The sequence below is a fragment of the Odontesthes bonariensis genome, chromosome 17 (genome assembly GCF_027942865.1).
Source record: "Odontesthes bonariensis isolate fOdoBon6 chromosome 17, fOdoBon6.hap1, whole genome shotgun sequence".
Taxonomy (NCBI): Eukaryota; Metazoa; Chordata; class Actinopteri; order Atheriniformes; family Atherinopsidae; genus Odontesthes; species Odontesthes bonariensis.
The window spans coordinates 23,850,591-23,864,684 of NC_134522.1; the positions used below are offsets into that span (position 1 = coordinate 23,850,591).

Consider the following 14,094-nt stretch of genomic DNA (forward strand, 5'->3'; position numbering starts at 1 on the left):
GTGTACTTAGTCCAGCAGTATATGTTTCATGTACTACTTATGGAAGAAACAGGTTTTATATCACTTCAAAGTTAGACAAAATAGGTCCATTCTTGTTCACTTTAATGGACTTTTTTCTCTGGATTACTCAGAAAGTATACAGTAAAAATATTGTTACTGTACAGTAAAAATGGAGTATGGGAGCTTTTCTGGTACAAAAGAAAACAAAAAAGATAACTTTGAGGTTTAATTACTCCAAAATGATACAGTAAAAATGATTTGATAATGAGTGAATATGTCAGGATGATTTTGGAGTCAAACCATTATCAATACTTGATAAAGAACGAAAAGTTATATTACAGTCCAGTAAAAATGGAATATTACACTATTTTTGGGGTAAAAAAAAAAAAAAAGAGGGACACACACGCACACACGCTTGATTTATTGCCTCTATAGTCTTCTTTTGAAAACCGGAAGTCATTTTGCTTGGTTCTAAACTAGCGCTAGCTTTCTCATTGGACTTGGGGCATTTCCCGTAAGCTCCATGGTACTGGCGCAGAGAAAATGTTTGTGCGGCTGGCTTGACTACGCGAAGACGAACGGCGGCTCATTTGACCGCAGTCTTTTTAAAGTGGCGCACACGCAAAACTCAAGGTGAAACCACTCAGAGTTCTCTCCATACACTCACTCAAATCAGCGTTTCTGGAACCGAAAACTCAGAGTTTTTTTTTTATCTCAGAGTAGATCAACTCAGAGTTCAGGAATAGACTCAGAGTTTGTTGAACCTGCTTTGTGAAACGGACCCCTGATGGTCTTCTAATTGAAGTGCTGTGTCACGCCTGTAAAAGCAGCAGCATGAATTAATGAAACTGTGACACCAAGTGGACAAATGTTTACTCGCATCTTGAAGATAAAACAATTGACTGGATGCTCTTATTTATCATATTTTTCAAGAGAAATGCCCTTCGATCTCTTGCTTTTTGTTTTGATCAAGTGAAATAATTAGACAGAAATTGGAATTATTTGGTGTTTAGAGGTGTTTACACTTTCATGGTTAACATTAGTTTTGTATTAATGAAGATAATCTTTCATTATTTAGGAATACTTTATGTAATATAAAGAATTCTTTAAAAGTGGTTATTGAACTTTGTGGACATTTTATTTAAAGTATATCTGAGGGGAAACTGTGAAGTTTTAAGATAAAGTGCTCTCGTGCTCATATGTGCAGGGTCACTACTGCAACAACACATCAGCAAAGTCAAACTCACCTGGAAAACCGTTTTCACACAGATTCCTTTTTTTTTTGCAACTTTTTTAATCAAAGGCGTCTGTTTGTCTTAAAGAGCCTTATCATTTTAATAAAAGGGTTTTAAATACCTTTAATGGTTATCATTTGTCTACCTTCTAGGTCCTGAATACTATAATTAATTAAACATAAAGATAAATAAATAAACTATTTAACAAATGGAATATTCAAAATTAAAGTCTAAATATTTGCCATCTGAAACAAAGATTGGACAGTAAATCTGACAGACCGTCATGAATGAGACAGTCTCCATACGAGGATAATGTTCCAACCAATAATTTTTCCTCAGACACTCAATTTTTTTTAAACTAATGCCTGTTTATATTATTATTATTATTATTGTTATAATTATTATTATTATTGCTGTTGTTGTTAAGATAAAATTATCATTTTTAAAACATTTGTTTCTGAACATTTTAAGCAGGCTAAAAACTCGGGTACCTAAATCCAATGACACCATCGTTCCAGGGAGGTGGCCTCATTAATCCCACCCACTATATTAAACAGGAAGATAACCTGACCGAAACTCTATTTGGCAACATGAAATCACGAGTGGCCGAAGGACAACTTTAACAGACCGTACAGAGTCAGAGAATAGTTGTTTGGTCTGAACTCCACCCGTGGCGATTTTTTTACAGCTAAAAAGTCGCTGCTAACCAATAGGTTTTTTGTTTTTTTAGCTCGTTCAGTTAGCTCGTCAGCTAACTTTAACGTCGCCTCGCGTAAAGGTTCACTCACAACTGGCCCGGTTTCACAACACGGCGAGCAAGTCGATTGGGTTTTAACGCCTCATCATGGGATCCAGGGCGTCTACATTACTTCGAGAAGAAGAAATCGAAGAAATAAAGAAGGAGACTGGCTGTAAGTTGAGCTCAGACTAATTCATTTTCTATAAAGATGAGGACTCATGACCAAATGCTTGGCTTCCTTGAGTAGTTACCCATTTTATGTCATTTGTTGCAGGTAAATAGTATTGTTTCTACAATGATATGTGTTTTTACGTTGGCAACTTTTGGGTGCTGTGCTTATTCTTGGATGCTGAACTGGTAATCATTAAGGCTCACTTAATAGAGCCCCGTATTTTTTAATGAGATGCAGTGCTGAGGTGAGCGGCTGAACATCTTTGCTTCTTTGGTGTCTTCCCGACAGTCTCCCACAGTCAAATCACTCGATTGTACAGCCGCTTCACCAGTCTGGATAAAGGTGAAAACGGCACCCTCAGGTAAGCAACAACCTTGCCATCAGAGGGTAATCATTTAAAAAAAAAAGAAAAAAAAAAAAGAACACTATACACCAGCCAAATACTGCTCACCAGCTTTCATTACAGATTACAGATTAATGGTTAATCCTCATCATGAATGATTATAACAATCACCGCACAGCTTTTGAAATTCAGTCGAGGGCAAAATAATTTTCAGCTGCCGAAATTTGTGACATACTGTTACCAGAGCACCCAAAAAGAAGAACAAATAGCATGGATTTTAGATTTGCTCAGTATGATTTAAGGCGCTAGTTTTGTGTCCACGCTGCTATTTACAGACAGAAATTGGGCTATTGCTTTTTCATGCATATATTTCTCAGTTGGCATTAAAGCGTTTTGCCTTGCAGCTTATTAACTGATAGCAGTCACTGAGTAGACAGTCGAGACCTCATTGTGACATTTCTGTGTCTGTGGTTAAGCTACTAAAAACTTAGTTTGAACCTTGGTTTTACAGAAACCTTGGAATCGATGATGACAGGTTAGTTTTCAAGGACAGAAAAAGAAAAAACATATCTGTAAATTCACGGAACTCCATCTTTTCTAAAGATGTTGTGTTTACACATAACAAGTCCTTGGTTTTGCTTGTCCTGTTTCCGGTGCTTTCAGGCACAGCAGAGGCCAGGGTTGTTCTTTTTCCTTATCATTCACAAGTTGACACAACACTGAGTTTTTGCATATACCTCCGGCAACTTGTATTCACGCCATCCGCTGGATCAAGAAACTTTATCACAAGATTCCTGCCAGTAAAAAGTCAACAACTCTATAATATGCTGCCATCTTTATCATTAAGACAACAAATGGTTCACGTTCTGTGTGATTTGATGTTCTTAATTGCAACTTATTCTGACACCTACAGCAAATTATCGCGAGGCTTTGAATAAACGTTATCGATTTTTGTCAGTTGGGACTCATTTGCGATCACATTTCCTGATATTTATAGCCGAGAGGATTTCCAGAGGATCCCCGAGTTGGCCATCAATCCTCTAGGAGACAGAATCATCAATGCCTTCTTTCCTGAAGGGTGAGTTTTCTCTTTTATCTTCTTCTTCTCCTTGTAAGTGCGCACCCTCCTGCGGAGTGGCCACGACCGCAGAGCTGAACCGTGGTACTTCTCAGTTGTGGTTCAGTGGCTGTAAACATGAGAAGCCCACTTCCTTCTGCCAAGTCTGTGTAGAATAAATCAAATGGGGGTTTGTCGTGAATGCTGGAAAGTTGTTCAGGCTTTTTCAAATTGGTGAGGAAGTCCAAAAAACCAGATGTTTTTGGATGTGTCATTAAAACTCCCAAAAAGTCAGATGTGTAGGCGTAACCTCAAACGTGGGTTTTTAATGGTTTCAGACGGGTTCTTGTTTCTCTGGTTTTGGCTGTTTTTCTTTCAGGCCAGTTGAAAATGGAGGCGAGCTTTCCAGTTTGTTCATTGGTTTTATGTTTCCACGGTTTCGAGTTGTCCTTGTGTATGTAATACGAGTCGGTGCCTTTATAACCAAAAAGCTGTAATACATCACATCAATATACTTTTCTTTTTGTCTTTTTTTTTTTTTCTTCAGAGAGGACCAGGTGAACTTCAGGGGCTTCATGCGCACCTTGGCTCACTTCAGGCCAATTGAGGACAATGAGAAGAACAAGAACGCTGCCGCCTCGGAGCCGCTCAACAGCAGGACAAACAAGCTGCTCTGTGAGTGTTGAGCTCGGTCACACGGGCGTGAAACTGTGGCGCCGGCGAGCAGTTTCGTGAACATTCACAGGGTTCCGTCATGCGGGCTGTGGTGTGTCTCCCATGACATGCATATGTTTTTGTTTTTTCCAGTCGCTTTCCGTCTGTATGACCTGGACAGAGATGACAAAATTTCTCGGGATGAGCTGCTGCAGGTGAGTGTGTAGGTTTGTCACGGGGAGGGGATGCTGACTCGCCTTGCTGTTGTTTGCACTCTTAGTAAATCAGTCACATCATGTCCAGTAATAGACTCTAAACTCATTTTCTTTACTTTGTGGAAATCCATTCCAAACCATTGCCTCTAAAAATGGTGCTCCCCACGGAAGACAGACTTGAAGCTGGCTGGTCTGACTTACTCTGCAACAAGTCAAAGGGACAAACGCTATTGTGTAATCTCTTTTCAAGAGACTTCTTCATGGATCAGGACTTCCATGTCAATAGGAAGACTTTGGCCTTTTACTGATAATAATATGATGTCTCCCCTTAACTACAGGCTGTTTTTTTTTTTCTCTCCCAGGCTGTCTATTATCTTGTATGTTGGCTTCCTGTGTGTTCCCTCTGTGTTATTTGTTGTCCCTCTGTGAAGCCACCTTGGTTTTGGTGACATTGTGTGACCTTGTGTGACCTGTAATTGGTGTAAGCTGGGAGATAAATGACTCGGACACGTACCTTGTTTTGCGCAAAACAGTTCTGTCACCTGCTTCATGTCATTCACAAGACTAAATGTGCAACTCAAAGTACTGTTTGTGCCCTTCTTTTTCCCTAAATATGGTGCTCTGTTATTTTATAATCATGTAATTCCTACAGTCACTTGCCAGGGAACTAAAATAACTACAAATTATCATGCGTCGCTTCAATACATGTACCATTACCAATGTTTTCATAACATTTCACCATATCAGTGGTAATATAATTCAACCTTCAAGAGTAGCTGTTTTTCACCAGTATTTATTGAGTGTAATGAGACTTTTTGTTATTTTCAGGTTTTACGGATGATGGTTGGTGTGAACATTTCAGATGAACAGCTTGGCAGCATTGCTGATAGGACCATCCAGGAGGCTGACACGAATGGAGACAGCTGTATTTCCTTCAATGAGTTTATAAAGGCAAGTTTTGTTGTCGCCTTGCTTTCACTACTTATCTTCGCACTCCTTAAGTTAACCGCCAGTTTGTTTTGACTGAGCTGCAAACAACAAACAGATGCTGTTTGAATTTCTCTTTTTGATTTAAAGCTTTAAACCAGGTGCCACGAGCGCATGCGTTTTTAGTATCGGAGGCTTTGGTGCAACACAAACAAAAGCCCAGCAGTGTTCACATTCAACAAGGAAGTGTCTATTCTAAGTGTCTATTCTAAGAAGAGATTTTACATGGGAGCATATGGTTTTGCATATGGAAAAACGGGGGGCTGTTTGTTTACATGCGGTGATAAGCGTGATCATTTTATTCATTTTGATAAGGTTAAACTAGTTTTCAGTTACTTTTAGGGTGTGATTTTTAGGTTTAGCGACTGTTCTATTAGGGGTTTGGAATTTGTGCAAAGATTTTGTTTTTCTTTTCTTTTATGCTTTAGTTAAATACAAAAGTCAACAATCTGTATTTAGTTGTGCACTTAAATTGTAATGCTGTAGGCCCTCTTTATTCCAACCAGTAACATGTCTTTAGTGGTCTAAAACCAAGTTCAGACTACAAGGTTTACAGTATCTTGGGATGGTTGTTATGTTCCAACTACACACCGTGTTTCTCTCCTAGTATGTTCACACAACATGACTGATCTGCAGCATGTGGTCACACACTACAAGATTTTTCACCAAACTTAATCCCTGACTCATCACTCTCCTCTTATTAGGCGGTTTCAGCTTGTCATGCACACAAGCCCTGGTGATTTAAACTGTTTTGCTCACCTGGTTGGAGACTAGTTTTTCTCCACAGTCTCTCTCATGAGTCTTGTGATCTCACATGCTGGAGACGTCAAAGAATTATTAATGTTCCTGCCAGCGTTTAACCAAATTCTGCTCTGTTCCCTGAGCAAATTGTTTCCTCACCGTGCCTTCTCCATTTGTTGTTGGTTTGTCATTTCCCTTTACTGGGTTTCAGAGGTGGGTAGAGTAGCCAAAAATTGTACTCAAGTAAAAGTAAAAAGTAGTCGTCCAAATAATTACGTGAGTAAGAGTAAAAAAAGTGCTTGGTGAAAAAACTACTCAAGTACTGAGTAAATGTTGAGTAACGTCTGATTTATTTTGTTTAACGCAGTCATTCAATCAGACAGACAAAAATACAAAATAATCATCTTTAGGCAAATTAGAGTTCATTCAATTGATAAAATAAATTTTAATTAATTACAAAATAGCTTAAATTAAAAATAATCCAGGTAAATGCAAGTACTTCAATAAAAAAATAAGAGATTTAGGAAATGTTTAAAACCTATGTAACCTAAAAACAAACGTTCGCCTATCCACGGGGGGAAAAAAACGAATTTAGGAAACTTACCGCTACATGTTTGATCAAGTTAGATGTTGAGTTTCGGAATGCTGAAATGTCCGTTTGTTTTGGTTAACACTGAAGTCACATAATGTAGCTGCTGTTTTGCACTTTTTGTAAGGTAAACATGCTTCAGTATGAGGCCTCGTCTGTCTTCATTTACGACCGATTCTGACATTTTTCATCCATTTCTTTTTTGTTTTTGCTACGACTGTAAATTGTACAGCTAACCCCTCCCGCCGCCCAGATTGAGTATGGTCACGTGATGAGACTGCACGGCTACGTTTGATTAATGAAACGGTCACGTGGTCGAGCCTTTGGCGGAAGTCTCTCTCAATGTCAAAATAAAACATTAAAATGAGGCGTACGCAGGGGGATAAAAATAATGAGGCGTAGAATACCAAAGAGGTAAGAAGAAAAGTAACGAGCTCATTGTAGCCTAATGTAGCGGAGTAAGAGTACAGTTTCTTTTTTACAAATCTACTCAAGTAAAAAGTATAGTGATTTTAAAAACTACTTCTAGAAGTATAATTTTTTTCAAAAACATACTCAAATAAATGTAACGGAGTAAATGTAACTCGTTACTACCCACCTCTGCTGGGTTTTCCCCCAAATCTTTCTCACCTGACCTCGTCTCTTATGGTAGCTCCTCAATGATTGCTCACTCGACATATTTGTTTAGAAGGAGACTGAGACATATCTGCAAGACTCGCAAATTACATCTGGGGCGTTCACACAAAGTAATGACCGCCAACCCGTCAATTTGCTTCAGATCCTGCCCATTAATTTGTGACCTGCAATATTTGTTTTTGATGTGAAAACCTGGGGCCTAAAATCTTGTAGTCGGAACTAGGCTTTGGTTCAGTTGGGAACTAACTCTAGGCCCTTCATGGTCACATTATTTTAGTGAGGACAAATTGGACACTTTTTATTACCAGGTGTAAACACTTAAAACTGGGCTTTGGTGACCAAATCGCCCATATGAGATATGGCCAAGTCTTTACACGTCTTCTGGTTAAGAGTTGACTTGTTCCGTCCTTTGTTTTCTCAGGTCTTGGAAAAGGTGGACGTGGAACAGAAAATGAGCATCCGGTTTCTGCACTAAGTCCATTTTTCACATTTTGAGTGGAGCTTGAACTTCTCTGACGTCAGGACACAACCTCCTCCAGCTTCTCAGCGGGCTGCTGTGCCCCCACATTAGTAGTAATCGCCATCAGACAGAGCATTTGGTAGATGGTCATAGATTGTGAGTTTCTGCCTTTGCTCTGTAAACAAAGGGAAAAGTTGGGTGCCTTGGGTTGTTTTATGCAATGTCATTATGTACATTTTCCCAATAATGCGACATTATTTATTAGAAAAGTTCTCGAGGGTCATAGTGAGTACTGCCATTCACCTTTCCACATGGTAAAATGATTTTATTGCGCAGTACTATAAAGCTTTTCGCTGTTGCTATGAGTAAGTTTATTCTAATTTCAGTCATGGTCTTCCACTCATATTTAGCGCATGCCTCTTTGTCTGTGCAAATATACAATAGCTCAAAGTGTTAGGTGTGATTCCACTTCTGAAAAGTCAGTGTTTCTAATGCTTAACAGCATGTTCTGATGTTCAGCCAGCCGTAAGTCGGTCGCATAAAGCAAAGCAGGACCTGCTCCGCACGTTGTTTTTCTCACTAAAGTGCCATGGCTTTGGTTCCCATTATTTTCAGCAGTAATCAGGAGCCCATAGCCTAGTTTGTGTGTTTAGTTTTCATATGGGTTAACCTAACAACTGTTAATCCACTCCAACAATTGTCCGTTTCAACTGTTGGACTTCAAACAAAGCAAATATTGCGGCAAAGACGTCTTCATGTACAGCTCGGCATTCGGATTTAGCGTTTAAGTACCTTTGCCAACAGTTGCTGCATTTGGTATCAGAAGGATTTAGCTGGCACTCTGAACTGCTTTCAAGAAGATTTTCAGCCTTTTTTGGACTTAATAAAAGCCTGGCTTTGAGTGTTGGGTCCTGTTATGGAGATTGGATGGTGGAAGACTAAATCTGTAGATTTAGATCAGCTGCAGATAACAAGGTATGCTTCTGTCTCCACGATGAATGTCGCTGTGGCAAAGGAAAATGTTGATTCAAGTACTACTCAGTATTTGTCTTGTAATTTATGTCCTCACTGAGTTGCTACAAATGCTAAAAAGAATCAAATGCTTAAAATATATCTATTCTGTGATGGTTCATGTACATGAACCAGTGTGGACGTCGGACCCCTTTTTAATCTTTAATGTGTGTTTGTTAAATCATTACACCCTCCACAGCCTAATGCAGGAAAAGCTGCTCAACCATTTTATTAATCATTACGTTATCATCAGTCAGATGAGATTCACTCGTTACGTGGTGTTCTAGGTATCAATCATGAATTTGATTTGAATAAAAATAAGTACCAAGAATTCTGTGTTATTCATGAGCTTCTGTGTGTATGAACGCTGACTTTCACCACATTACAGAGGGAAATGATGAGCTGCTACATGAATTCAATATGATTGAGAGCAGTGACAATGAGCATGTCTGTAAAGATGAACCTGTTTTCTTTCAAGTAATGGGTTAATTGTTGAACTGATAAATATAGGCGTCGGATAAAAATGTCGAAAAGATCTCAAATTCACCCAAAGGCAAGAAATTTCAAAATCTTAAATGAAAAGCAGCTAAAAGTCTGTTGACTGAGGCTTGTACTCCAATGATTCAAGTACCCGTATTTTAACAAAGTGCTTAAAAGAAAAACCATACAGTTAATTATTACTTTCATTCCGCTTTGATTGGAAGCAGCAAAGCCAGAGAAACTTGATTGTTAACTATAAAGGACGAAATAAGAAAGTTTGTTTCCGGGGCGGGCATTAGCTTTGATTGACAGGTCCACGCCACAATCATCGCACTCTGTCGTTAGCTCGTAGTAGCGGAGCAAAAATGGCGTAGAGCGGGCGGTGTTCGGAAAGGAGGACGACAGGACCTTCTTCTCTCCTCGTCGGCTTGTGCTGGGGGGAGGGAAGGGGGTCCGCAGGTTTGGGGTTCACTTTCCAATCAAATGTGTCTTCGACGAGATGGTTCCTCTTATCGAATTAAACCCGGCAGTCCTCCAGTTTCAGCAGACCCTAATGTGTCGCTGCGGAGGAAGAATCCCCGGCTTTTGTTTACCATTGTGTGCAGATGCAGATCAGAGCACAGGGGGAATATCTCCGCATCATATCGGACCAACTCAAAACCAAGGTCAGTGCTTCACTCAGAACCTTTTCCTGAGAGGGAAAACTGGCAGAGTAGTAGATCGTGTTGGATATACATCTAGAAACTATACATAGGTGGTTTTTGTGTGTGTGTGTGTGTTATCTGGAGAATGTTTAGCTGGAAGCCAGAGCATCGGAGTTTTATATTAAGTCGTTTGGTGACGCTATTTGTCTTGTGACTTACTCAAGTTCAGTCAGAATTTGCTCCTCCACTTTATCTAACGGATTCCTACCCGAACAATTATCAAAAGCGATCCTTTCACAATAAAATCAACACGTTTGGATGCTACTTTTAGAATCGTACATTTCGGCATCAACTGAATCCGACCTGTGCAAAAATAACAAATTTGAATCATCATTCCAGGAGAAGATATCCAGTCACCAGGGGTGAGAGCAGCTGAACCATCGACCACCACCGGGACCTACGGCGGAAGAGGGCTGTTGTCAGGATGACCTCTTTTGGGCTTCTGAGACGCACTTGTCCTCCTCCTTTCACTGTTTCTGGGACACTGGCCGTCTCTCCTTCCCAGCATCCCCTCTCGTCCTGGTCCGATTCTGCAGCCGGATCGTTAACGAGGACAGCTGCCAAGACCCGCGGGTGTCTGGCCCAGAAGACTCACACACTATGGTTGTGTCCACACGTAGCCTCACGTCGAATTTTTTTTAAAAATTATTATTACAGACAACCTCGGTGAGATTTGTGCATGGAAAACATGATTGTTAGTAGGCCTACTTACCCCCCCCCCTCAAAAAAAAAATTCCACATACGCCCTGCGATTAGACGAAAGCAGTTTGCTGATGAACAAATGATCCGCTCTCATATGTGAAAAAAAACGACACAAGATGCTGTAGCAAAAAAACAACTCTCTCTCTCTCTCTCTCTCTCTCTCTCTCTATATATATATAATTAATGTCTGTGATTTGAATTAGATTTATCTTTTGTGTGTTTAGTTTTGCACTACCTCACTGCCGCCGGATTAAAAAAGGTGACAGGTAGTTTAATGTCTTGTAAAGCTCCGCGGCGGTTCTTTGGATTTCTCCTGATTGGGATTTAGAAGACGCGCGTGGCATTGCTTTCAGTTCGGCTATTTTGGAGGAAAATTGAGTCAAACTGCGTTTACCTGAGCAGCCTTTTTTCATTTAATCAAAGGAAGGTCAAACGGATGCATTTCAGGCTCGGCGCGCTCTCCTTTTCTGTTTAAATCGATTGATATTTGGCTAGTTGCGGTTGTTCTTTGTCTTCGTCCGCATTTCGCCCTAGTCTCCTCGTACTTTGACATACTTTTACTTTGTCTCAGAGCACGTTGCAGGTAGATACAGTCCCCCCCCCCTTTTTGTGTCATAAATCTTGATATTTTGAGATCTAAAGAAAAGAGAAACAGAACATCACACTTTACCGGGATCTGTGCAATATTTGATCTTAACTGTCATGTTGTTGACCGAACTGTATATTGTATAAACAAGTGACAAGTTGTTTGAAAGCAACAAAATCACCAATGTCTTCCATTAAGATATGTATAGACTCATGTGCATTAGCTTGATTAGAGCAACTGTGGTGCCAACATTATAGTAGCCATGCATGACCAGTAGTGACGCTTGCTTCATGAAGATTAGTGGAATCGGTGTCTAGGCTAAGCTCGAGCTCAGGACCGTGGAAACGGTTTAAAGTAAAGCAAATGAGGCGAACTGACTCACTGCACCTTTAGAAACGGGCGCATTTATACACTGCCCTCGCGCCAGGTGCGCGACGAAGTGACGGAATCTGGGCAGCCAATCACGGCGCCCCGATTCGTAGTCTTCAAACATAAGAAATAGCTTAAGAAATAGGAAAATCGGCGGGGATCCACCACAGCGCTGTAGTCCTAGAGTTAAGATCTCGACACGACATTTCATTGTACATAATTACCTCGCACTTTGGGGATGCAGAGCGTTCTGCTTTAATCCATAAAATTGTATTTGATTAGGGGTTTTAGGAGCAATAACCTACAATGATGCATGAGTTTAGTTCGAGGGTGTTAGTATTTAACGGATCGTGTAACAATTCCCTGCCCATTTGTAATCCCATGCCGTCTATTGGACACTTTTTTTTTTAAACATTCAGTATACTTGACTTTAAAATTCTGAATTACACTTTTTACTATCCTAACCAACAGGTGTGTGAAGTGCTTTCAACTCCAGTTTTTGTAGCGTTTTTAAATGCACAGAAAGGTAGATTTTTAAGTTCTGTCTGCAGAGGACTTACTGGGGGGCTCTGGGGGGGCTCTTGCTTATAAAGCACACTCTCCGCACCGACCTTCACCGCCACCATCATGTCTCGAACACCGTGTTCTAGAAACCACGTAATGCCGTTTCTGGGAATTTATATAATCGCACATTTCTAACCAAGTAGACGTCCACGCGACGCGAATATGTGAGTTTGAAAAATAATAATTAAAAAAGACAACAACACATGCATGACTTAGCGGAATACTGAATGATTTGTATTGCATGCAATAATCCAACTTTGTAATGTGAATGAGTGTAATTTGGGGTGCTGAGGCGTTCAAATCTGATGTTATGTGGGGAAAAAACTAAAGAAGTGTGATTTTTTTTTTTTTTGACACCTCAGCAGGCACAGTGAAGTAGCTCCAACAATCAGCTGTGGTTTCACAGATTAACTGCTTGTTATGTTATTAAGAAAAAAAAACAGCACAAAAAAAGAGGAAAGAATAGAGCAGTTTCTGCCCTCTGTGTCAAACGCTGATCTGGCTGTACACAGATCAACATTTGTTCCCACGAGAAAAGAAGAAGGAGGAGGAGAAAAAAGCAAACTACAAAAGCTAAAGTAGGATTACTTTGTTGATTAACTTTTCCACTGAGGAGGTGGACTGTGTAGAAACTATGCACTCCAGAGTGAGGAAATGGGCATGCTTAATATGTGTGAGCCTCTTGTCTGGTTTTGTATTAACTTAAAATAAAAGAAAGAAAGAAAAACAAAAAAGAATCTGTATCAGAAAAATCAGCAATAAAATGCAGCATGGTGCCAATTGGATGGCTTGTTGTTGTCGACTGATTTTTACAACATATTGTACATCAACACGTGTGTATTTCCAACAGACTTTGGATCTGTAGGATCATAAACAGATCTGTTTCCTTACAGCTAGTTAGTGAATATTACAGGATGCGAAGTATGAAACTGGAGACTGCGTGATTCTCATTTCAACTCATCCAACGGTCATGGTTCATGGCATGGATTTTTTTTTTTTTTTAATTAAAGTAAAAACTTGTAATTGAATGCAAACTTGCTAAACTCTAAACACTCTGTCCACAACTTCCTCTTTTTGCTACTTGCGCAGGGTTGAATATGAAAGATAAGTCGCTACTATACGGTTACCTCCTGTTTAATAGTATGTATATTTTACTCTTGTTCCAGTGCATGGTCTGCTGTAAATGTTCTGTCAACTCCCCGACTGGTCAGAGCTCTTTCGACAGCATAAGGAGGACCTAGTATTAAGCCTGTGGTCATAATGTTATGGTTAACTGTTGTATTGAGAAATTATTTGGTCTTGCTAAATGTTGCTGCATAACTGCAAGCCACTAAAGTCCAAGCTTTTTTATTTATTTTTTTAATTAAAGACATGGTTGGTAATCCTGTTCAGAAACACATTTTGTAATACTGGGTGAAATGGTCCGTCTATCCTGATAGAAATCTACACAAGATGTATTTAGAAAAAGGGACGAAAATAATCAGACCTCTGTGGCAGCTGCAGGACTGAGAAAAAGCTGACCAATCCGAGATCAGCGGGACGCTGATCTCGGATTGGTCGCCTACAAAAAACCAATCAGATGCCTCTGCTTTCTGCCTACGCCCCCCTCTGCCGGCTCCCTGCTCCATGTGCGCATGCGGTTGCACCGGCTTTGGATGAAGCACTGACGGAATGGGGAGGGGGGGGGTGGAGCTTAGAGGAGTGGACACTTTCGAATCTTGCTAGCTCTCTTGCTAGCTCTCTAGGATTACCTACCATAGCTTTAACTTCAACAGTGATTTCATAACGGCACCACATCTAGGGGGCCAACCTGAAAAACCTTGGCCTCTGTGAGTAAGACACGATTTGGA

General features: G+C 40.1%; 1 protein-coding gene and 1 long non-coding RNA gene across 2 annotated transcripts; both read left to right on the forward strand.

Moving 5' to 3' along the window:
• Positions 1–1,780: 1,780 nt before the first annotated feature.
• On the forward strand, positions 1,781–9,170 carry chp1 (calcineurin-like EF-hand protein 1). Its single transcript, XM_075447581.1, has 7 exons — positions 1,781–2,146; positions 2,435–2,507; positions 3,487–3,567; positions 4,094–4,221; positions 4,354–4,415; positions 5,244–5,366; positions 7,790–9,170. The coding sequence occupies exons 1-7, from the start codon at positions 2,080–2,082 to the stop codon at positions 7,841–7,843; spliced, it is 588 nt and encodes a 195-aa protein (XP_075303696.1). The 5' UTR covers positions 1,781–2,079; the 3' UTR covers positions 7,844–9,170.
• A 470-nt stretch (positions 9,171–9,640) lies between these two features.
• On the forward strand, positions 9,641–13,029 carry LOC142366354 (uncharacterized). The gene is made up of 2 exons (XR_012766795.1): positions 9,641–9,984; positions 10,363–13,029. It is a non-coding gene; the product is annotated as an uncharacterized LOC142366354 (long non-coding RNA).
• Positions 13,030–14,094: the final 1,065 nt, after the last annotated feature.